The sequence below is a fragment of the Xyrauchen texanus genome, chromosome 8 (genome assembly GCF_025860055.1).
Source record: "Xyrauchen texanus isolate HMW12.3.18 chromosome 8, RBS_HiC_50CHRs, whole genome shotgun sequence".
In the NCBI taxonomy this organism is placed as follows: domain Eukaryota; kingdom Metazoa; phylum Chordata; class Actinopteri; order Cypriniformes; family Catostomidae; genus Xyrauchen; species Xyrauchen texanus.
The window spans coordinates 30,593,786-30,619,488 of NC_068283.1; the positions used below are offsets into that span (position 1 = coordinate 30,593,786).

At 37.3% G+C, this 25,703-nt stretch overlaps 1 protein-coding gene across 2 annotated transcripts in view; it reads left to right on the forward strand.

The window, feature by feature from the left end:
• clec16a (C-type lectin domain containing 16A) overlaps nt 1–24,618 on the forward strand; it is an 81,910-nt gene extending 57,292 nt beyond the window's left edge. For both annotated transcript variants that reach the window (XM_052131285.1, XM_052131286.1), the window contains 5 exons: nt 2,066–2,217; nt 4,417–4,621; nt 6,141–6,281; nt 9,463–9,603; nt 19,487–24,618. In XM_052131285.1, the coding sequence (XP_051987245.1) occupies nt 2,066–2,217; nt 4,417–4,621; nt 6,141–6,281; nt 9,463–9,603; nt 19,487–19,890 (1,043 nt within the window). In that variant the 3' untranslated portion in view covers nt 19,891–24,618. The remainder of the gene's footprint in view (nt 1–2,065; nt 2,218–4,416; nt 4,622–6,140; nt 6,282–9,462; nt 9,604–19,486) is intronic.
• Nucleotides 24,619–25,703: the final 1,085 nt, after the last annotated feature.

Genomic DNA, 25,703 nt, shown 5'->3' on the forward strand with positions numbered 1-25,703 from the left:
TCTACTTTAGTTTAGTGCTGAAATGTGTTCTATTAATAAGGGTTTTTTAAACACACTTGCCGATTGTATTTTCCCTTGAAATTAAGCAGAATGTTGCTTTTCTTGGTGTATTGATGATTCAGTAGATGCTGTAATGTCTGGATTGTCTTCCTTAGTTACTCATGTCGTCAAGGTTATTTTTACATGCTCTTGGTTATTCTTTAGTTAACTCTTTCTGTGCCAGTGTTGAGCAAGAGGCATTCTTTCATTTTATAAGGACTATATAAGTATAGTCTGCTTTGTTTCCTTTTTTAAAACAACTTTATAACAAATTAGCCAACACAACCAGAACTAACCACCTGTAAAATGCTTCCCAATCGTTCTTAGGATAGGAGATGTCTTAAAGCATGTGCCTATGCTATTTGTGGCTTTAAATATACAAAAGACTACTTTTCTGTTTGGATGATTAATTAACCAGCAGCTGCATGATTATGTATTCTTTGGTATAGAGCATATAAATTACCCAGGGGCAACACTTCTCTGTCATCACATTTGACATTTGGCTATTAAAAGGAAGAGTGGTGCTCTGCCTTTCAGTTCTAAAGTTATTCCTCAACCTCAAAGAGTGACTTCTTAGGAAGTACATAAAGAGAAACTGTTACCAAGTCATATTCTGTTAAACTCCAATATAACAGTGCTGTTTCAGTCATTAGTAGTTTTAGTTTGTATTCCTGAAACCAATTTTAGTCGTCTGTGACCTGCATCCCCTCCCCACCTACGCCTTCTCTAGTAGGTGTCATATACTCTGTAGATCATGACTCAATGGAGTGTTTTTAAAAACTCCCTCATGTCAGAGTGTTTTGTTTTATGCCAGGTTAACATTCACTGATTTTTTCACACTATAAAATGATTGAATTCACTCTTAGGTGACATTTTGTAAGCACATGAAATGGATGAATATTTATCTATGCAAGTCCTAGTATTTCTTTGGAAATGGTTTAGTTGGTGATTTTAAATAGTAACAATAAGTTAATGAAACATGCAATCAGAGGGTATTAAAACAATGTGATATTGTGTATAGAACAGAACACATTGTACCCAGAATACAGTGGCTCCTAAATATTTGAACTCTTAGGTCTTTTTTTTAAATTGCTTTAGATAATAAAATATCACACACAGGTGCATTTATTTTTAAGAAACATAGAACAAGCACACTTTTCAATCTAAACATTTAGCAAAGAAGCTGGTTAGGTTTTAAATTATAAAAAATATACGGTTCTAATTTACGACAAAGTATTTGAAGTCTTTTGGGTTGTCACGCATTAGTAGAACATGTCCATACTTGCAAACTAAACACCTGTGATCATTCTGTGAGTGGTGTTTGGTCTGGTTGATTAAAATAATTGAAAAAAAAAATGGCTTGGAAAAGTGAAGATAGTTCTGAGAAACCTCCTGCATCATTTTTTGGTTATGGGGCATGACCGAGCGACGTTTGCAGAGAGCGAGGCTGGGAAAGGGACAGAACAATAAGGATTGGCACCTGTGGGAAATCACCAATAACAGCTGTTTTGTGTTTGCCGTGAGAGTGGAGAGGAATAAAAGGGCAATCTAGACCACCGGAGGAGAGAGAGGGAGAGCGAGAGAGACGCTCACAGTAGTCCAGTGTGTGTTCATTGGTGTGCTGAAAAGCAATCCTTTTGTGTGTTAGAAAGGAAAAGTGTGTAAAATAAATATTTCCATGGACCGTTTACCTGGCCTCTGCTTCCTCCAAGACTAAGCAAGAGACCTTGTCACACATTTGTTTTCAGATTCCACTTTTATTGATATTCTAATGCAGTGACATTCATACATTTTTAAGTGTGGCTTACAGTATGAGGCCAAATACTTCTTGGTGCAACTGTGTCATTTATCATGATAGATTTCTTTTATTGTTTGTTTAAACACGTTGATCTACAAAGTGGTTCACACCGCTCCTATTCATAGTCTGAACATTGAGCGTGCTTTACTGATTTATGTAAGATTGTTGAAGGTCCCTTTGAATGATCTATTTAGCCTAGGCAATTTTGTCCTTTTCTTTTTCTTGTAGATAACAGTGATCTTATTGCTTGCATGGTGGTGAGTAAAGATGGGCTTCAGGCACAGCGCTTCCTCGCTGTGGACGTGTACCAGATGAGTCTGGTGGAACCGGATTCCAAGCGTCTGGGCTGGGGTGTTGTCAAGTTTGCTGGCCTTCTGCAGGTCTGCTTCAACCCCACCCCTACATTGCAAATGTGATGTGCAAACAAACAATGCAAAAGTGCACTTTGCCCTTGTTCTTGTCAGGACCCTGATCTGCTCAGTAGCAAAAATATTATTTTTATCAGATCATAGGGTAAACACATGTAACATAGGAAAGGATTTATGGGCTTCCCCTAAAGACCAACTCTAAAAATCTCTGAATGGTAAATCTGTTTTTGGTTGTTCTTGATGTTTAATGTTGCAGAAGTACAAATACACTACCTCAAACAAAGTGCCCAAAAATGAAAGTGAACTTAGCATCCTAAATATCCTAAACAAACCAATATGGATGAAATTACCCTCAAGTCAAATGTGTTACGCTTGCACTGTGAAAGTTCTTAGGTGAAGAAGCTGTGGCTGAATGTGAAGCAGGTGTTAAAGACTGCAACACACAGATTTGCTATTGGTCAACTATGCAAATTCATGCACCAAGGTTCACCAAAATTAAGTCCTGAACAAAATTTGCATTGGACATTTTTTTTATTTATTTATTTTTTATTTATTTTTTTTGGCCACAGTCCACCAGGAGAAGTTCCTGAACATGCAGATTCCAGTTGGGATAACTTGTTCACCTGTGGAATTTCACAGTGCAAGGGTGAATGTGAGCCTTTAGACCCATAGTTCCCTAATGCCTCCTACACACTACATGACTTTCAAAGACTTCGGATTGTGGTACCGTTCATATCACACAACTGTCTGTCTCGTCATAGAAGTCGTAGCGTTTTCAAATTACACAACGAATCAGCGACGGGGGTGAAACATTTACATTACATTACAAAACATTTCACTATTGACCCTGCCTGGACTCCAAATTACGTTTCACAAAAGAGTACACGCGAGAAGTGATACGAGATAAGAAAACAAATGCATGATCGTATGTTATGCATTTCAGAATACGATGGGTATGTTTTTAATCATATATTTTATTGGTTACAATATGAAAAAATACCTATTTGCTTACCTGACTGTCCAAGAGAATTGGCAATTTCTCTCCAACTCCTCAGCCATGTTAGTTGCAGGTACATCAGGACTCCTCCCACTGAAACTTCTCGTGCCCGTTTCTTGCTCTATCATTGGCTGTAGGCCAGCGCTGCAGTTGTATTAAGTCATAACACATTTCACATTGCATGATTTGGAATCGCAGACTGGTCCAGATATTTAACATGCTAGATATCTCGCTGACATCGGCGACGCGTCTGTGCTTCTCTCAAATTGCGTCTTTGATAGTTCATACATTGCGATCGTCACTCACGGGAGCGAGCTCTGATTTGCCTACGATTTCAGGCTTTTGTCGGTGACCTCCACAGAACTGTAAACTCTGCATAACTTTTCAAACCCCATCACTCTATCTCACCTAAACATGGTAAAAGCTAGAGGCATAATAAAAAAATGTTAACTATTATAACATTAATTTTCTATTTTCTAAGCCTTAACATATTTTAACTACAATAATTATATAACGTTTCATTGGCCGATAGGTTTTCAAATTTATTTATAGAATGTCAAAAAAAAATCCTATTTTTCCTTGGTATGACGGGCACAGACAAAGATTAAAATCCCAGACGCAGTTTATTGTTCAACCAAAATCCCAAGAATAACCAGAAAAAATAAATATTTGGTGCATAACACAGGACTTTTAATTATAAACAATGATCTGCAATTAACTCTCACCATAGATATTTGCTCATAGCGATAGTTTAAAAAAATCAACTATCTGCACCGATTAATCGGTAAAATCGGTTTAGATATATCAGTATATCAGGTAAAATCAGTATATCAGGTAAAAAGTAGAGGTAAAATCAGTTTACCTCTACTTACCTTCTAGTAGTGAGATTGATAGGCCTGCATGTTTGTACTAAAATCATAAAAAATGTATAAATGGAAGGCCATTTTACTTGGTTGTCAGCATCTCACCTTTGGTGATGTTTGGTCTTAAGTGATGCGTCACATATGTAATTACATGTTTTGATGTTTTGAACTAGGCACAGCTGTAATCTACCAATAAGAGGATTGCTAGTTTAATCAGCAGGATAGAATGCTTGAAAGGCTGATGTAATGCTTCTAATGTCCGTAATCAAATGTCCCTGCATATGCTGATGATTCAATTTAAAAAGGCAAAAAGTATGTTCTGTGAAGAAACTGTCAGGCTTATTTTCACAGGATATGCAGGTTTCAGGGGTGGAAGATGACAGCAGGGCTCTGAATATCATAATTCACAAGCCCACATCCAACCCCCATGCCAAGCCTCTCCCTATCCTGCAGGCCAATTTCATCTTTGCAGACCACATTCGCTGCATCATCGCCAAACAGAGACTGGCCAAGGGTCGCATCCAGGCCAGACGCATGAAAATGCAGAGGATAGCAGGTCAGTTCCTGGATGCCTCCCACTTTAAACTGTTTTTTGCAGCCAAGTCCATAAACTATGTCTTTAAACAGCAACTCTTATCGTCTGTTTACAAAACTTTAGTCATTCTTAACAGTACAGAGTAAACATAACATTTCAGATTATTGAATTCCAGGTCCATAAAGTTTATTGGTAATTAATCAACTTTTCTTTTCCAGGTATTCTTCATTTTAAAGGAAGAGTGCACCCAATAATGAAAATTCTTTCTTCATTTGCTTGTCCTCGTGTTGGTCCAAATCTGAATGAATTTATTTCCTCAGTGATGCACAAATGCAGAATCATTCTCAGTAATTCATGTGGGTATTGGAAGACCCTTAATTATTTTTGTATTAAAATGTTCTGCCTCAGACATTGACAGAAAACTTATAACGTTCAAATAGACAGGCAGTACATTTGTAAACTAAAACGCAAATGAGGATTCAATAATTATGCCTGTTGCAATTATTACATTGTCTGATATTGAAATCTGATATATGGCCATAGATGAACAAATACAATTAGAATTAATATATTTGAGCATTTATGTACAAGTGTTTCAAAAAAATATTTTTTGTCATATTTTTAAATATAAGTTGCATATAGGCCTATAAGTAAACAAAAAACATTTATGAACATTTGTTTTTACCATATAAGTGTTCAGCATAAATGCCATTTTCAGATTCATTGCCTACTGTATTAAGCACATGAAATTCTAATCACATTTTACCACACAACTAATGGGGTTTTTAAGTGAATCTTTGGGAATCTTTGTATAAACGCAGGTTTTTTTGTCTTATTCGCAGCACTCAGGGAAAATAATAAATGCTAGCTGTGATGTATTTGGCATGTGTGCTGCCTGCGGTCCCGTGAAAGTTTACACAAGGATTTTGATAGTGAACGCACAACGTGGAAGTGACGAGGCAGAGACGCTTAAACTGTTACTATGAAGATGACACAATGGCAGCTGTGCATTTGTTTTGCCACTATCAAACATGAAGGGAAGCGATGGGATTCCCTCAGATTTACGTTTTTTGCGGAAATTATACAAAATTGCTAGGTACCCCAAATAATGCGGAGATTGGCTGAATTTGCAAGAATACTTGCGATCACAAGATTGCAAAATTACTTTTGCGATGACTCAAAAGATTGAGTTTGTTTGTGAATCAGATATCTCTCATGCCACATTTGTCATTTGGATTACTTTTATGATACTGGTGCTTTTGCATACTTTTTGAAGCTTGAAAGCTTCAGTCCCTATTTTTGTAACTGCATGGAAAAGAGCGACCAGCACATTCTATGAATCATTTTCTTTTGTTATCTGCAGAAGAAAGAAAAACAGGTTTGGAACAACTTGAGGGTGAGTAAATGTTGACAGAATTTTTATTTTTGGGTGAACTATTCCTTTAATTAGTAGCCAGAGCAAAATAAACAGAAAATAAATCAGTGTCTCCATCTCTCTCATCACACCTTCCTTTTCTTCCCATAAACATTGGTGCTGCAGCTCTGTTGGACCTTCCTGTTCAGCCTTCCAAGGAGGTGCTGGGCTTCAGCCAGCCGCCTGTTACTTCATCCCAGCTGCCTTTCCGCTTCTATGACCAGTCCAGACGAGGCCCAGCCTTCGTGTCTGTTGATAAAGTTCCAGGTAATTTTGTGAATGATTATGGAGGAAATCACAGAAGATTGTGTTCCAAAGGCTTGAATCAAGTGCACAGATGTTTTATGCCTTATACTTCAGAACAGTGCTTATAAAAAAATATTACACTTATTCAGGATTTGAATCTGGGACCTTCCACATTTGAAGTGAGAATCATGTCCCTAAACCATAAATGTTTTATGAAGGCACAAGTCGAACATACTTAGGCTACTACCCTTGCTGTGTCTGCATTATTTAGTATGTATTGAATACCCAGATGGCCTACTAATATAAAAAACATTTGGCAGTATACAGTATTTTAAAACTCCTGCTGTTGTACAGTATTTTTCATGTCTTCTGGGGTTCTTTGATCATTTGTGATTGTTTATTGCTAAAGGTAATTAAAAACATGCATTTGTTGTTTGTCTTTTATTGCTGTTTTAAAGCAAGTTGCTGCATACCTTCCTAAAGAATCCATTCAAATGCTGTTCACTGTTATTCTTATAGTTATTCTAGATGACATGGTACTAGAAGACTTTTATTAACCATTTTTTATTTGGTTTTTATAGGAAATTGTTCTCAACATCAGTGGTTCCTGTTTCTTTTTAAATAAGTTATATTTAGTACATGTTGTGAAACAAATGCTGCGAAATAGTTTTCTTGCATTTTTTTTTGTTTGTTTCTCTTTTGCGTTTTCATTTGTTCAACCTTTATTTAGAAAGTGTAAATAGAGAGACCACAATACTAAAACTGGTTTGCTAGCAAACTTTCCGTTGAGATCTGCATAGAAATTTGACTATTTCTCGTGCAAATCACACATCCTAATTTTGTTTTCCTCTGAATTTTTCTAGTGCTTCTAGTTACAGTTGTGTTTTGCCTGAACCAGGTTTCTGGGTAATGCTTCCTCTCAGCCGACTGTGATCTTGCATTGTCAGAATACTTTTCCCTTATTTGGACTACATTTCTTTTTTGGTTCCAGATCAGTATTTTGTTTTAGTTTTTTAAGTTGAGTAGGTTTCACGTGAATTTAAATGGGATCACTCGTCCCTATGGGGGATCAGTGTATTTGGCACCTGTTGAACATACACTATATGGCATTGTGTTTTGTTAAAGTGATAGTTCACCTAACTTCTGTTCCACAGAAGAAAAAAAGTCAAAACAGGTTTGAAACCACTTAAATGTGTTCATGAGTGTAAGTAAATTATGAATTTAGATTTTTTTTTTTTGACCTTCCCATAAGTAAAGAGAAGGAAAGTTGTGACACTTTCATGATCACATTTTGGCAGTTTTGGCCTTAAATGGCCTTAACAGAAGTTGTCCATTTTTTCCTAAGCTGTCAACAAAAATAGCACCAAAAACATAATAACAATTCGCTCAATATTTAATAATGTATTGATATTTTGTTACTTTGATTTAGGTGGCTTTTAGACTAATGTGAGTTGTCTGTATAGAAAAATGGATGACTAAGAGTAGTCTCTCGTTCCCTTTTGATGACGTGATGTTGGTTCAGGTAAAAGGCATTATGGTTCCCAGAACTCTTGGCCTAGTGTCAAGTGTTTATACTGGCCTGGCATATTCACAGTCTAGCACAATTCACATTCATTTAAAAAAAAGAGTTGTCATTTTGTGGTAAAATGTAGAGATCTGAAATATTAGTATGGCAATAATCAGAAAGTAAAGTTTGTATGAAGAGTGTATTTGCAAGTGTTTGATATAATAAGATGAACACTGGTGGCCAAAAGTTTGGAATAATGTACAGATTTTGCTCTTATGGAAAGAAATTGGTGCTTTTACTCACCAATGTGGCATTCAACTGACCACAATATAGAGTCATTAACGATAACATTACTGATGTGAAAAATGTATATTACAATTTGAAAAAAATATCAGAACTTCTTAAACTACTTCAATTCTCATTAAAAAATCCTTCACGTGCATCAATGAGATCTTTGCAGATCCTTAGCATTCTTGCTGTCAGTATGTCCAAATACTCAGGTGACATTTCACCCCACACTTCCTGTAGCACTTATCATAGATGTGGCTGTCTTGTCGAGCACTTCTCACGCACCTTACAGTCTAGCTGATCCCATAAAATCTCAATGGGGTTAAGATCATAACACAATTATCTGTTGTCCAATGTCTTTTGTTTCTTTGCCCACTCTATTTCCTTTTTGTTTTTGTTTTTCTGTTTCAAAAGTGGCTTTTTCTTTGCAATTCTTCCTATAAGGCATGCACCTCTGAGTTTTCTCTTTAATGTTGTACATAAAACTGTTGTTGAGTGGGTAGAATTCAATGAAGCTGTCAGCTGAGGACATATGAGGCGTCTATTTCTCAAACTAGAGACTCTGATGTACTTATCCTCGTTGTACATCTGGCCTTCAACATCTCTTTATGTCCTTGTTAGGACCAGTTGTCCTTTGTCTTTGAAGACTGTTGTGTTCAACTTTGAAATATTCAGTTTTTGGCCATTTCAAGTATTGTATATCCTTCATTCCTCAAAACAATGATTGACTGTTGAGTTTCTAGAAAAGCTGTTTCTTTTTTGCCATTTTTGACCTAATATTGACCTTAAGACATATCAGTCTATTGCATACTGTGACAACTCAAAAACAAACACTAAGACAATGTTAAGCTTCATTTAATGAACCTTTCAACTGTGTTTGATATAAGTGATTTTCTAGAACCAAATTAGCAATTTAGCGTGATTACTCAAGGATAAGGTGTTGGGGAAAAAATGACTTTTTTCAAATAGTGATGGTGCTGTTTTTTACATCAATAATGTCCTGACTAGTCTTTGTGATTAGTTGAATGCCACTTTTGTGAATTAAAGTACCAATTTCCTTCCAAACCAGCAAAATCTGTTCATTATTCCAAACTTTTGGCCACCAGTGTATGTGACCTCCTTATACTTTCTTTGCCACTTAATAGGATAGAGACAGTGAAGGGAAGACAGAATATTATTGGTGAGGAAGAACAGAAAATGGGATTGTAACACATTGCATGTCTGACTCACCTCAGCCTGCATCACCCACATGAGCACTACTGTTCAATATGTCTAAAGCATCAAGGACTAACCATGATTCCAACTTGTTTTTTGAGTAATCAAGCCTAATATTGAAAAGGTTTCAGGACAATCACTGATATGGCTATCAGTATCTAAGCAAGTTTACATGTGTGTGTGGTGTTCCAGGTTTTGCAGTTGCTCATGTTCCCCAGCACAGCCCCACACCAGCCTCGTCTTCCTCAACCCCTTCTAGTGGTGGCACTGGACCCTGCAACTACAACACAGCCAGCAGTGCATCCACAAACTCTGTTACACAGAATCAAACAGGTAACACAAACCAGATGCCACCCCCATCTCCCCATATGCTCAATCATTCCACTTCACTCAAGCTCACCAAACATTCCTTTCTCCTGCTTGACCGAAACATTAACACTCAAACATACAGTCCACTGTATATGAGTCAGTCGCCACCCCACTGGAAGTCAGTTGCCACCTGTTATAAAATATATAACAAATATAAAATATTTGTATTTCTGTGCATTGTCTCCATTGTGGAATGACATTGGAGTCATATGATTACCACAATAAAAGAAAAAGAAAAAACTTCCTAGCAAAAACCCTGATGTTATATCACTGTGGAAAAAGTTGTTAGAAGTACATTCACTGATCTTTTCTCCAGTGTATGTCTGCATCTCATCTGTATTGGATCATGCAGATATCACTATTGTGTGTTTGATAGTTGCAACCCCAGTAAATGATTAAGGATTATGAACTTGACTGCACTATTATAGTTGTAGTGCATGTTAAAAGTAAAGTTCTGGCTTCAATATAAATTATCTCAATATCAAACGACATAATTTGTGGCATAATGTTAATTATGCTACAAAAAACAAATTTGACTCTCCACTTTTAACTCGTACAAAAAACTGGGTTACAGTAAGGCACTTAGAATGATAGAATGGGGCTAGTCCAAAGGTGTTCAAATAAATCATTTCAAAATAGCCACAAAATGTAAACATTGTACATATTAACATGATTTTAGTTCTATAAAATGACTTACTAACTGTATCTGTGTAAAATATTCAAATATCCAATGTTACAGCGGTAAAACACGCAATCTGGTGAACTATGTAATGCTAGAAAATTACACATTTTATCACTAGTCATGTTAGAACAGGCTGTATTTTTTACATTTATGGCCCATTCACTTCCATTCTTAGTGTTTACTATAATGTTTTTTAATAAACTATGGGTGAGTCTGAAGTATTTTTTGCTTGACTTGAACCTGGAATATTCCTTCTCTTAATACTCCTATGTTTCTTTTACAACAAACAGCACATTCACATATTCAGTTGTATAATTTCTCCTCCAATTCTCTGCAAATTCTTCAAGAAAATGTAAACACTGTTGAGTGTGAGAGTATTTTTATTTTTATGGTCTATTTCCATTTAAGCCTTTGAGTGTTTGTCAGAAATCACAGCCTATTTCGGCAAATTAGAATTTAGTACAACACCACTGAACACCATTTTATGGTAAGTGATGGTCAAGTAGATCTTTAAGTTGTTGACTATTTAACAACTACCAGCTAAATATTGCCCCAAAGGACCTTTTAAGATTTTATGTGTTTGCTGTGTAGCCATCTTACTGGAGGAGCGTTTTTGGGGGAGCCTCTAAAAGACTGTTAGTAATCACTGTGGGGCCCGCAGCCCATCTCCCTCTCACACTGCATCTCTGAACAGATCGCTGGTGGTCAGGTGTGACTTTGGAAAAACTGAAATCTCACAAAGTCTTCACACCACAAAAGCCCAGGAATCATTCTGTTAGTTGACTTCTCTGAACAGAGGAGTAGAGCCTTGTGGCCTTTGTGAAGTCACCTACAGGTTTCTGTCTGTGTTGCGGGGACGTTTACTAATGTGGTTCCTTGTTCCTTTTATTCTCTAAATCACTATAAAGATCTGTTTGAATTAGAGTCACCTTTAGGCCTTTGTCTGAAGTGAAGCTGCCCGCATCATTTAACAACCTCTTCAAATTGAAAAGACAGAGCTTGTGATTCTTTTCTATGAAGTCACGTGATCTAGATGTTTGGAAACAGTGTTTGGATAAGGGACATTGTCACATAGATACAAAACCCTCAGTGAGCTGACCACATTCTGTGTTGGTTAATGCTTTGTTGGTCTTTGAAGAGGAGTTCTTAGAAGCAGCAGTCTCGGCAGCAGATGACGTGTTGTTTTGGAGGTGTGGATTTGTGGCGAGACATATACCTGGCCTCTAGCATAACAGACATGTAATGCACATACTGTATGTAAATGTGAACTTGCCTTTGCACCAAGTATAGAGATAAATTCAACATGAAATCAAATTGACACTAACTTTTTTGATACATGCTCATGGTCTTATCGTGCACAATTCATGCTTCTGTATAATCTTTCATTACAATAAAATAACTTACTCTGTATCTGAAATGACTTTCCTTTTCGGTGGAGGCCACCTAAGCCTTTTGGGTGAAGAAAATAATTTTAACCAATACACAAATGGCTATTTATTTACTGTTTTGGCTACTGTTGTAGGTAATGCAGCCTATTTAAAATATTGCCAATAATTACACAGTAATTTAATGCTGATTGACATTAAAGCAATAAAGTTTGTGCATGATAAATAGCATGTAGCACTAGATTTGGAAAATTATGCGTTAACATTGGAATTTAAGATTCTATTAAGGTTCAACCTGATAACCTGGTTAAGCCCAAGCAACCAGGTTTTCACGGTTGCTTGGGCTTAATACATGGCTGCAAAAAACCTGCAATATAAAAGGAGTGAACTTCATTGACAACTTCAATCTTTTCTGGAGTCAGAGGCAACTGTTTCGACAGGATGGCCACCACCCAAACAAACTTGGTTCGAGAGTGCTAAAGGACAATATCTACTTCTCCATCAATCATCCTTCTGCAGTGTGTGCCAATCCACTCAATCTGAATGGCACACACACACCTGGACACAGTATGAATGACCACAGGACTTCACTTCAGCACCTGAATGGACATGCAGTTGACAAATCACACAAGGACAATGATAACACCACTCAGCCACAACAATTTCTGCTCATGGACACAATCTCATCTGAGCCCTGCCCACAAAGTTCACCACAGACAGACTGTGACATATTAGAACTGCTCCAAGATTCAGCACCCAAGGACGACTTTCTGGAAAACATCCAGGGAAACCAGGACAGCATATTACAGCCCCTCTCACCAGACACGTTATCCCTCTCTCCAGCATCTCCACATCTGTGTTTCTCAGAGAAAATGGAAGAACTGGTGTATGCTGGAACCAAACTATCCCACTCTTTTGCTGCAAGCCCCCAGATATCAAGCAAAAAACGTCAGGCCCCTCAAGCACCTGCGGGCCCAGCTCGCCCTCCCCCTCCTCCTGTGAGAGCTCTTCGACCTCTGCTGAATCAGCTGAACAAATTCTTGAACTCAAATGGATACTTTGACAATTTTCAATCTGGTTTCCGATCGCATCACAGCACAGAGACAGCGCTCATAAAGATAATAAACGATATTCGCTTAAATACTGATACAGGCAAATTATCAGTACTGGTACTACTCGACCTCAGTGCTGCATTTGACACTGTTGATCACAACATACTTCTTGACAGGCTGGAAAACTGGGTGGGGCTTTCTGGGATGGTCCTAAAATGGTTCAGGTCATACTTAGAAGGGAGAGGTTATTATGTGAGTATAGGAGACCATAAGTCTGAGTGGACGTCCATGACATGCGGAGTCCCTCAAGGCTCAATTCTTGCACCACTCCTGTTCAACCTGTATATGCTCCCAATGAGCCAAATAATGAGAAAGAACCAAATTGCTTACCACAGCTATGCAGACGACACACAGATCTACTTAGCCCTATCACCTAACGATTACAGCCCCATTGACTCCATGTGCCAATGCATTGATGAAGTTAACAGTTGGATGTGCCAAAACTTTCTTCAGTTAAACAAAGACAAAACTGAAGTCATTGTGTTTGGAAGCAAAGATGACGTTCTCAAGGTGAATGCATACCTTGACGCTTAGGGGTCAAACAACTAAAAATCAAGTCAGGAATCTTGGTGTGTCTCTACAGTCAGACCTTAGTTTCAGTAGTCATGTCAAAGCAATAACTAAATCAGCATACTATCATCTGAAAAATATTGCAAGAATTAGATGCTTTGTTTCCAGTCAAGACCTAGAGAAACTTGTGCATGCTTTCATCACCAGCAGGGTGGATTATTGTAATGGACTCCTCACTGGCCTTCCCAAAAGACCATAAGACAGTTGCAGCTCATACAGAACGCTGCTGCCAGGATTCTGAGCAGAACCAGAAAATATGAACATATCACACCAGTCCTCAGGTCTTTACACTGGCTCCCAGTTACATTTAGGATTGATTTTAAAGTATTATTACTGGTATATAAATCACTCAATGGGCTAGGACCTCAATATATTGCAGATATGCTCACTGAATATAAACCCAACAGATCACTCAGGTCATTAGGATCACATCAGCTAGAAATACCAAGGGTTCACTCTAAGCAAGGAGAGTCTGCTTTTAGCTTTTATGCCAGCCGCAGCTGGAACCAGCTTCCAGAAGAGATCAGATGTGCTCCTACAGTAGTCACATTCAAATCCAGACTCAAAACACATCTGTTTAGCTGTGCATTTACTGAATGAGCACTGTGCCACTGTGTGTCCGACTGTTTGTATTGTACTGTATTTTATTTTATTCTAAACTGTTTCAATTATTCTTATTTTTTTTCTTATTTTAATCTCTTCTATGTAAAGCACTTTGAATTACCATTGTGTATGAAATGTGCTATATAAATAAACTTGCCTTGCCTTGCCTTGCCTTGATATTAAGCCTCCCACTCAAAAAGCCTTCTTAAAAGTGTGTCCTGGTGGTGTTTCAGGAGGGTGCAGTCCTTTACAATCAATCCCCAACTTTCACTCAGGTCTGGCTCCATTTTGCTATGGAACGCCAAAGTCTCTTTAAGGCAAGTCAGATCACTCTGTGCACATGTTTGTATTTTTATTTTCCGATATACAAATACAGCTCCTATCTACCTAATTGGTGTGTTAAAATCTCCAAAACGGTTGGTCAAGATTGTGATCAAATAACGTATTTCAACAGTAAAATCTTAGGACAATAGGATCATAAAATGTACTTCTTTAGTCCGGATAAGAACACATACACACACAAAAACCTGCTGTTTTTCAGAAATGTTTTCTTGATTAAACAATTTTAAATGTAAGGTGGGACTTAAATTCATACAGCCGCTATATTCAACGTTTTGATTTCTCCCACTCATAAGTATATCTGTGCCCGTCTCTGTCTCTGGTAAAGCCTATTTTTCACAATCCAATCCCAGTTCCCAGTTCAGAAAATACATGTAATATATGGTGGGAATAATTCCCAATATATATTACATGTATTTTCTCATTAAATGTCCTGCTCTACTCATGTTGATTTTAAACTGCTTTAGCCATTGGTGACCAGCTGATTTTTTTTCCATTTAGATTTTATTTTGGGGCCATTGCCTCTTTTATCAGACAAGTAAATAGTGAAGAGTTGCAGGAATTAATTAGGAGAGAGAGAGGAAATGGAATCAGGACATGTCGTGGGCTGGACTTGAACCTAGGTCACCTGCTTGAGCACCAAGGCTCAACATCTCTGGAGCATGTGTGCCAACCACTGCGTCATTTCTCAAATGAGCAAATAAGTTTTAATCAAGCTTCCCCTGTATGCCTCTTATTTTGTTAGCTTATGTACAGTGTATTCTGAAAGTATGCAGACCCCACATTTTGTTGTGTTGCAGCCTTATGCTAAAATGCTTTAAATATATATATTTTTTTTAAAATCAATCTGCACTCTATACCCCAAAATGACAAATCATAACCAGATTTTTGAAAACTTTGTAAATTTATTAAAAAGAAATACTGAAATATCATGACATAAGTATTCAGATCCTTTGCTATGACACTTAAAATGTAGGTCAGGTGCATCCTATTTCTCTGGATCATCTTTGAGATTTTTCTACACTTTGATTGGAGTCCACCTGTGGCAAATTCAATTGATTGGATACGATTTGGCAAGGCACATAGTGGTGTATATCAATGCATATCAAAGCAAAAACCAAGCCATGAGGTCAAAGGAACTACCTGCAGAGCTCAGAGAGTGTATTTTGTCAGTGCACAGAGCTGGGGAAGGCTACAAAAAAAATGCTCAGTGCCCTCCATAATTCTTAAATGGAAGAAGTTTGGAACAACCAAGACTCTTCTTAGTGGTGTCCACCTCGCCAGACTGAGCAATCAGGGGAGAAGGGCCTTGGTAAGAGAGGTGATAAAGAACCCGATGGTCACTCTTGCTGAGCTCCAGAGATCATGTGTGGAGATGGGAGAAACTTGTTGAAGGACAAACATCACTGCAACACTCCACCGATCTGGGCTTTATGGCAGAGTGGCCAGACAGAAGCCTCTCCTCCGTGCGTGACACATGAAAGCCAGCTTTGAATTTGCAAAAAATCATCTAAAGGACTATAAGACTGTGAGAAACAAGATTCTCTGGTCTGATGAAATGAAGATTGAACTGTTTGGCCTCAATTGCAAGCATCATGTCTGGAGGAAACCAGGCACCGTTCATCACCTGCGCAATTCCATCCCAACGGTGAAGCATGGTGGTGGTAGAATCATGCTGTGGGGATGTTTTGCAGTGGCAGGGACTGGGGGACTGGTCAAGGTTGAAGAAAAGCTGAACACAGCAAAATACAGAGATATCCTTGATAAAAACCTGGTCCAGAGTTCTCAGGACCTCAGACTGGGCCGAAGGTTCACCTTCCAACAGGAAAATGGCCCTAAGCACACAGCTAAGACAAAGCAAGAATGGCTTAGGGACAACTCTGTGAATGTCCTTGAGTGGCCCAGCCAGAGCCTGGACTTGAACCCAATTGAACATCACTGGAGAGACCTGAAAATGGCTGCCCACTGACAGTCCCCATCCAACCTGACCGAGCTTAAGAGGATCTACGGAGAAGAATGGCAGGCAATACCCAAATCCAGGTGTGCAAAGCTTGTCACATCATACCCAAAATACTTGAGGATGTAATCGCTGCCAAAGGTTCTTCAACTAAGTACTGAGTTAAGGGTCTGAATACTTATGTCAATGTGATATTTCAGTTTTTTTTCTTTTTAGTAAATTTGCAATGTTATCAAAAATCTGTTTTTTGCTTTGTCATGATGGGGTATGGAGTGTAGATTGATGTGGGGAAAAAAAAGATTTAAAGTATTTTAACACCAGGCTGCAACATAACAAAATGTGAAAAAATGAAGGGGGCGGAATACTTTATGAATGCACTTTATATAAATAAAAAATGCATGATTTTCATGTTACGCTAGCTGGTAATCTACTTGGTTCTTGATCTTGTCATGTAAAGGTAACACAAACTGTAGGTTTTGCTCCATGCATTTGACCGTAGTATGTGTTTCACTGTCTATCCTTTGATTTGTCCCTCTGTTCTTTAGTCAGATCTGGCAGGGAAGACCGGAGAGAGACTGTCAGATGATGACAGTCAAGATGGAGAGTGGGTTTAGAGCTCCATGCACACGTAACAGGCATGACCCTCTTATTTAGATTGACTACGCAGAGTTTCCAGAGACCTGTTTTGTGTATTAAACAAAGACAATTACTAAATTAGCTTTTGTGCATGTGTGTGATCTTGGTATAATGTAACTGCTCACAAAATGAATGGCATTAGTGCATAAATTATATAGTCGACATATTGAAAGATTTTGCACACAGTAATTTTATTATTCTAAAATGTGAAAAATAGGAATGATACAATCATGAAAACAATAATAAACTAAGAGGAATTATATTGTGACCAAAACAGATTTGGATGTTTCAACTCATCCAATTAAGATATATTTATTAAATCTATTTTAGACACAGACAGACAAACAAATAGTTAGACTGATGGATCTAAAGACAACGAGAAATAAACTTTCAGTCAGGTGTCTCAAAGATATTGAATGGGAGTGTATGTCTAGATGACTGGTATTTCTAAATGTAAAAAAATAAAAAACAGTAAAACTTGTCTTTGAAAGGGCATTGTATTTAATAGCAAGTGCTGTATAATTGTAATCCAAAGGACCAATGAATTAATCTCACCCCAGAAAGAGAAAGAACTTTCTATTTTCTGTTTTTTAGTTTCACCCTTTTATATCTTCACCTTTTCAGTTCAAAGGCACTCTGCCATTTAGATTCCTCTATTTAGAGTCTCATTCATGATCTTTCCAGATTGTTTCTAACAAGAGAGGCTTTACATGCATCTGACTCACTCATTCTTGACATGTCATGCATCGCTCCCACATGACTCTTACACTTAATTTGTAAGTGTTTCTATTTATTTTATGGCATGAATGTTCCATTGTCCATTTTAATGAATTATCTATTTAAAACCCCTCGCAAAGATCAATGATTAACTTTTGTGTAAATCTCATCAGAATGGATAAACTCACAAAATGTACATAATAAACGTAACTGTCTGCAATGTTGACAAACTCTCAAACTATTTAACTTTCTTATCACAGCACACACAACTAACAAACCATCTATCAAATTTGGCTTCCTTCTAAATTGCGTGAAAGAGATCAGTGTATGAAATTCACTTTTGTGTTAAGAGGCCAATATTTGCCCCCTGAAATTAATTTTCAAATATATTTTTTAGCTTTGAGGTCTCTTCTGACTTTTTCCAAATACTGTGGGCCAAATTTACCAAGAATGAATGGTGAATTCCCGGCACACGATTGACTAAATGAATTATGCAAATCAGGCTAACACGCCCACAAAATATGTGCTTAACCATATTTGCACTGTGTAATTCCAATCTTGCGGACCAGTTCTGAGTGCTACATAGCAGAGAATGCTGAAGACCAGACGCAATCTCACATACTGCCCAGACTGTACAGCATCACTCCACTTCTTTGATCCAGACACCTGAATCATCCCTTTTAAAATGTCAAAAGTGCACTTGACTACAAACGCATCTGGATATACATGCCAGATTATAATGCTCTTCTCCATCATTTGATAATTATTTGATGAATTACTGCATGTCTTTTAAATAAAATTCAGTTGAGCACCTGCTTTCCTTTGGGTGGTAATGGCACAATGTGTATTGCGTCTGGCAAATAACACAGAGGTTTGAATTAATGTAAATCTATAATGAGTCTAATTGTATAGAAAGGTGGTGTGTTTGTTTGGAAAGGATCGACAATTACTTAATTAAGGCCATGTCCACAATTATAAATGTTTGTTTGAAAACCTTGTAGTGTGGACTGGGAAAGCGGATATATCTGAAAATAATGACGTATTTGTTGCTACGTGACACAGTCATGTGATCCATTCAACCAAAACAATCAAGATGGCGGTCCATGTAAGGGTGCAAATAAGTGTGCCTGATATTCACTTTGATAGCATTGTTGAAGATAAATGTTTCTTTGTATAACATTCACATTGCATTCCTTCAAAGGCAACCTGAAGTTTACTCTTAATTGGTGTCCGTTGATGGAACACAAGGACAATTGCATTTCAGACCGTACATGCAACAGTGATTTTTTTTGCATGCGCAATAAGGGGATTTAAGCATTTTCATACGTTTCAGTGTGGACAAGCAACTTTTGGAAAACGCTTGAAAACAGCTGTGTGGAAGGAGAGAGAGTTTTGAAAACGATGATTTAAATGTATCCGGATTAATGTAGATGTAGCCTAAAGCTGCAGACATAGTGCTGTTTTATCGTTGTTTGTACGTGCTTAAACCAGATTGTGGGTTGCTTGTGAATAAGACAAATTAATAACAAATTTTATTCATTTTAATCGGCTTAAATAAATTCTCCATATGAACTATAAGATTAATTAACTAGGCCTAGAATTGAATTGGAGGAAATTAATGAAATGTTAAAAATAAAAACAGAAATTCACATTTAACATTTTGGTGGCATTTTCTCACTGCCCTGCCTCCTGCTTAATTTCTGACCCAGGATGGGTGGGAGCTTGCCCTTTGCTTGTTTTGCCACTTGGTTTGAGTAAGATGATCTTGCATGTGTGTGTGTTTCTCATCACCCTCCTCCACAAGGGGCATATTTGGATCTGATCAACCCTGCTTTTCCTGTTTCAGGACTCGCCCTGGCGCCTAGCCTCACCCCTGCTCCGCAGCCTACCATCTCTCTCCTGTCTGGCAATGATGCTGAGTCGCTAAGCGTAGACTCCCTGACCCTGCTGCCCCCTGCCGACCCTCCTCGCCTGCTCTCCTTCAGCACACAGTCCTATGTCCAGTATGACGCATCTGCAGACGGGGACGAGATGACAGATACCATCCAAATGGAAGTAGACCGCACGGGGGTGGCGAATACACAGCTTCAAGAGGACATGAAGGACATTTCAGTCATAGTTGAAGATGACGAACCATCTCCTGAGTCTGTAACATCCGAGTCTGGGCATAGTGGTGATTCAAGGGAGGAACCCGGGATTCAGCCCGAGACCGATAACCCTGACCTGGAGGAGGAGACAGCAATAGACTGATGGATCTAGTCCATAACATTCCTCTGACTGAAGAACAATAGTACAAAAACTAAAACGCTGAATCTTATAAATTGTGGCCAGATTACTAAAACAAGAAATACATATTATATCTGTCAGTCTGTGCAGTTTCAGTAATGTGAAATAAGCATGACTGATTCTTTGCACAATCACTGGTTGTGTTCTGGTTTTGCACAAGCTAGTAAAGCTAGTTTGCACATGCTTTTGGCATTAGTGATTCAGGCCCAAGTTCAATCTGTGTGTAGGCAACCGATTGTGTCAACACTTGCATCTGTTGATTTAACATGGTGGTTCCAAAAACTTTTCTTTACATTTAAACCATGATGAATTTCAAAGGACAACAGCACTTTCAGAAGAGAATTACATTATTGATTGTCACGAGCACTGCTATAAGCACAGCATTTTTGAGTGTGTTGTATATAATTCTTTCTGAAAGAAAGAGGTGCTGAAAGAGCTCCAGCTTTTGTTTGTTTGTGTGTGTAATTGAGAGTTTTGTGTGTCTGTGTGGTTTTATGATAACTGAGCAGAAGATGAAAGGAAGTGTTTATATAAATATGTATCTGAGTGGGTTATTGGGGAATGCCCGCTTGATTTTACCAGTCTTAATGCTGAGGAATGTACAAAGACTTCTGGGTCTATCCAGTGGTGCTCTTTTCTGAAGGTATATTTCATTTTGACTGAACATTAATTTGCACTTCAACAGGTTGTTTTTTTAAAAAGCCCTTGGTCATATTCCTTGGAGATTGTAAGGAATACATGTGCTTCACTGAGCTCCTCTTTTGATTAAAAGGTTTGTTGAATACCATTTGCATAATTAGCACTGAAAACCCCTGAACTCTCACTCCATTCCGGTGATCGTAGGAGGACTTTAACAAGTCCACTCTTGCTGCACCTTTTTGTATGAAAAAGCTGAGTCACATAAATCAGCCCTGTTTTAAAGTTCGTTTTTTTTTTTTTTTTTTTTTTTTTGGTCATGTAAAGGAGCATGAGGTCATTGATAATCCGTATGTATTTATTTCACTGCCACTTAGACGTACTGTCACACATTTTTGTTTTGGAACATTCTGGAATCTGCTGACACAGGGTGAATTAACCTCTTTCACATATATGTTACATACTTGGAATTGGCCCTTTGCTTATTTTCAAACTGAGGCATGTTATAATGTTTATTCTTTAATACACTTAAGATCGTCAAGAGCTTGTGCTGGACACACGTAATCAAAGCTGGGCGTGATGTATTTGTGGTTTAATTTGACTTTGGTGTGAAATAAATTAAATGAACTAATTTAATTCACTTACAGATTCATGAAGTTTGACTACTTATTGACTAAAATGGAACATTAGTTTTCGGTTTCTAGACAGCAGGGCATAGAAATGGCACATATTCTTTGTGTTGCAAATGTGTGGAAGCTACGACTACTTGCTTCTCTCTGCAAGAAAATCACCCAGATTTGAGCTTTGTTGGTTGAGTTTGTTTAATAATAAAGCAATAAAATAAATTCTGCTTCAGTATTTTGAGGTTAAATTCATCATAGGAGTGGGTGCGCTGGGCATCACAAATCTCTTAGTTTGTACACAGTGTATAGCTTTCATTTTATCTGTTTATTCATTTACCAACAGGAACTATGAAGGTCATGCAATAAATTATTCTGACATACACTTTGGTCTTGTTGCCTTGTTTCCCCTTCTTTCGAATTGTGATCCAGTTCTGTGCATGATCCAGGCCTCTTAAATCTGCCGTAAAATCTGTCCCTTCATAGTTTTATCTGAAGTAGTTGTGTAAACTTTCAAAATTCCTGTATTGGAGAGTTGTTTTACAAGCTTATTTAATTTTTGATTGTCATCAATCCTTGGAATATTTCGGTTTCTGTTTGTTTGGGTCTCAGGAGAGGAGTGATCTGGAAGAAATCCAGTTTCAAGTCTAAATGCTTGGTCTTTGATTTCATTTTAAACACCCTACTGAATATTTGTTATATAAAAAGATGTCTGGAAATAAAATGTGTATTTTATTAGACAAAGTAAGAAAAGAAAAACAGAATACACAGCAACACAGACTAAACTGATTCTCTAGGAAATTGCTGATATGCAGTTGAAGATTTTATTCTTATTGTGAAAAGCGGCAGCAATTTGGAAGTTAATTTTCTTAGTAAATTTACGATAAACACATATATTACACACTGGGTCTTACACCCACTCCTAGAATTAGTCAGGAGATCTGTATATACAGTGCATCCGGAAAGTATTCACAGCGCTTCACTTTTTCCACATTTTGTTATGTTACAGCCTTATTCCAAAATTGATTAAATTCATTATTTTCCTCAAAATACAATACCCCATATTGACAACGTGAAAGAAGTTTGTTTGAAATCTTTGCAAAGATGTGATCACAAAGATGTGAGTGGGCTCCACTCACAAATGGGATCACACTTTGGATTTGGTATTGTCATGGGGTGTCCCTGTTTGTGATGTGGTAATAGATAGATGTTGATCAAATGCCTCTCATTTTTTATATTTGTTTTGGGGGGGGGGGGTAGTTTCCACCCCTAAGCCATTAGGCAATCATGTCTGTTATTTAAAACCTTCATCGGCCTCCCAGTTCTCTGAGGCATACGATTGAATCGACAACCTTCTGATTACTAGTTCTGTGCTTTAGCCCACTACGCCACCACCACTCCACTCCACTAAACGTTTTCTGCCTTTTAAACAAAAATAGGATCTTTGATACATTTCAGTCAGGTTTTAGAGCAAAACACAGCACAGAGTCTGCTCTCCTTAAAATTTCGAATGACTTGTTGATGTCTGTAGATTCAGGAGACTGTGCTATCTTAGTGCTCCTTGATTTTAGTGCGGCTTTTGACAGATCATGGTGTTCCCCAAGGCTCTATTCTCGGTCCAGTTTTGTTTTCTTTATATATGTTTCCGTTAGGTTCTAGCTCTCAAAAATACAACATTGCATACTACTTTTATGCTCATGCCACTCAGCTTTATCTCCCTATGAAGCCATTTAATTCTACTTAAAATTCTCTGTTTGACTGTCTTGAGGATATTAAAGATGGATGTTGTTAATTTTCTCCAGCTCAATGAATCAAAATCTGAAGTAGTTGTGTTTGCCAAACAATTAGTTAAACATCTTGGCCCTCCTTCCACTAACTTAAATACTCAGGCAAGAAATCTGGGTATTATTTTTGATTCTAAGCTAAAATTTTATAAATTAATTCAGTGGTTAAATTTGTCTTTTTCCAACTCAGGGCTTTCTGTCATTCAAAGATCTTGAAACTGTTATTCATGCATTTATTTCATCAAGACTGGATTATTGTAACTCATTGTATTTGGGAGTTTCAAACACTTCATTATCATATTTACAGTTTGTGCAAAACTAGTATTTCTCCTGTGATGGCTTCTCTAAACTGGCTTCCAGTTAAATATAGTGTTCAGTTTAAAGTGCTTTTGACTGTTTTTAAGGATCTGCATGGGCTTGCACCTGATTACATTCTGGAACTTTTACATCAATATCAAACTGCTAGACTGCTAAGATCTTCACAGAGCCTGCTTTTGAGTGTCCTCAAGTCTCATTTATAATCTAAAGGGGATCATGCCTTTTCTGTTGCTTTCTCTCGCCTTTGGAATAGTTTGCCTCTTCACATTAGATTCTTTGGTACCATTGAGTCTTTTAAATCTCTGTTGAATGCTCATCTTTTCTCTATTGCCTATAACTGTGTCTAAATGCATTGTATTTATTCTTGGGTTTATGTTCTATATTGTCCAAGTGTTTTAAATGTGTGTATTTTAATTCTTTCTTTTTTATATAAATTAATGTAAAGCACTTTGGTCAACGTGTGTTGTTTTTAAATGTGCAATAGAAATAAATTTGATTGATTGATTGGTTGATTTTGTTTCCAGACCGGAAACTAGGCCAATGGATCACTGTAATTCCATTTATTATTGACCTTTTATTTCCAGGCCATGAAATTTTTCCCAGAGAATTCACATGAAATTGACCACCACTTCATTTGAACAAAAAAGGGATTAATTAGGAGGGAAAAAAGCATTCCTTGATGAGCAATTTGGGGAAAATTAGGTACCCGTGATCAAGCACTTATAATTCAATTTGTGAAATGCATATCTCTATATATTTATACACATTTTGTGCTGTTCTTTTTGTACAAGAACCAGGTGAATGGAAAGGGACTAATTAAGATGACTATACTTAGATGCGTTACACAGTCTCATGAGAAGTATACTGAAGAGGTGTTAATTCTTACAAATTGTTGTGCTGAACAGGGGTGTTATTTCTAACGAACATTTTCTCAGTAGTTTGTGGTTTTCATTACACAGCATTTGCATGAGAAGAGCCATATGATTCGCCACAATAGAGCAACCTATATTTCACTGTAAATACATGAGATGTCAAGATTGTCATAGGCACTACACTGTTTTTTTTTTTTCATCTTTACTTCCTCTCAGATTTAATCATGTGTTTGTCATAGACCTTGAGAACATACTTACATCTATAATATTTGTTTTAGAGAATATACAATATTCCAGATCTGGCCTGGAAAAATAAGCACGATATCAACCTGCGACTGCCCAAATTTATAAGCAAAAAAAAAAAAGCTTGAAATCACTTATAATAAGTGGATATGGCTCACTTTATGAAGTGACTTCCTATCCTCTGATCTTCAACATGTTTTACATTAAATAATCTTTTTGGTGGGAATTGTTTGTGGGGTTGACTTCGAAGAAAGAAAAGATGGCGGAATGAACTATGTGTAGAGTTTATTATGAAGAAATTAATAAAAGATTGTGGACAAAGCAATGGAGGAATTTTTATTATTTTGATCCAAGATGGTGGACGAAGCAAGAGGAATTTTGATTATAATTATAATTTTATTTCATTCATTAATAAAGATAGTAATATCTAAAGATATTGATATAAAATACTTTAAAATTAGAGAAAACTGACTATTTTACAATGTTTTTAAAATATGGTAATAAGGTGTGAAATGATGTGTGTAATATGTTATATGTATATTTATGTTCATTTGAGTATTGCATCCTTCTACTCATGCCACTTGTATTGAAACAAAGACTGTTAAGCCCAAGACGGAGCACTTGTATGAATGGGAGAAATTAGAATGCCCAAAATGACAGATGTAGAAAAGTGAGTCCCGCCTTAAAGGTAAATAAGCCAATAACCTTTTAGATACAGACATCGCCTCTCGAGAATGTGCACGTGCATTAGTTGATCAGCTGGAAAAGTAACGTTTTATAGCATTATCTGAGCAAAAGAAGCACAATTTATGATACCAGTGTTGTCAGATGTACTGCTGATTTGAAATATGCTCTTTGGTCGAAATCTTGACCAACTGTTTTGGAGATTTCTACCTTTCCCCTTTCAAATAGATAGTATATCTACTTTTATGCTGCTCGAACCCATAGAAATAGCTGCCGGGAGCCAAGATGAACACCAAAAGGACTGAATTTCTTTAAATGGGACTTCAATTGAAATCAATTGTGAGTTGAGTGTCCTCTACACATGAGCAGCGCTATAGATCTTATTCACGCCACCTTTGATTTTTAATGGGAATGACAATGAGGCTGTGAGGGATAGACTTACAGTCTCTTCAATGGGCTGTACTGCAGTTTAAAGTGTTTCTGGACCGTTCCACTGACAAAACATTGATAAAATGTCAAAGCTTTATACCATTCGTGCCATTGAAGAGATGGAAAGTCTATCCCTCACAGCCTCTTTTCATTCTCATTAAAAATCAAAGATGGCGCTAGTGTGAATAGGG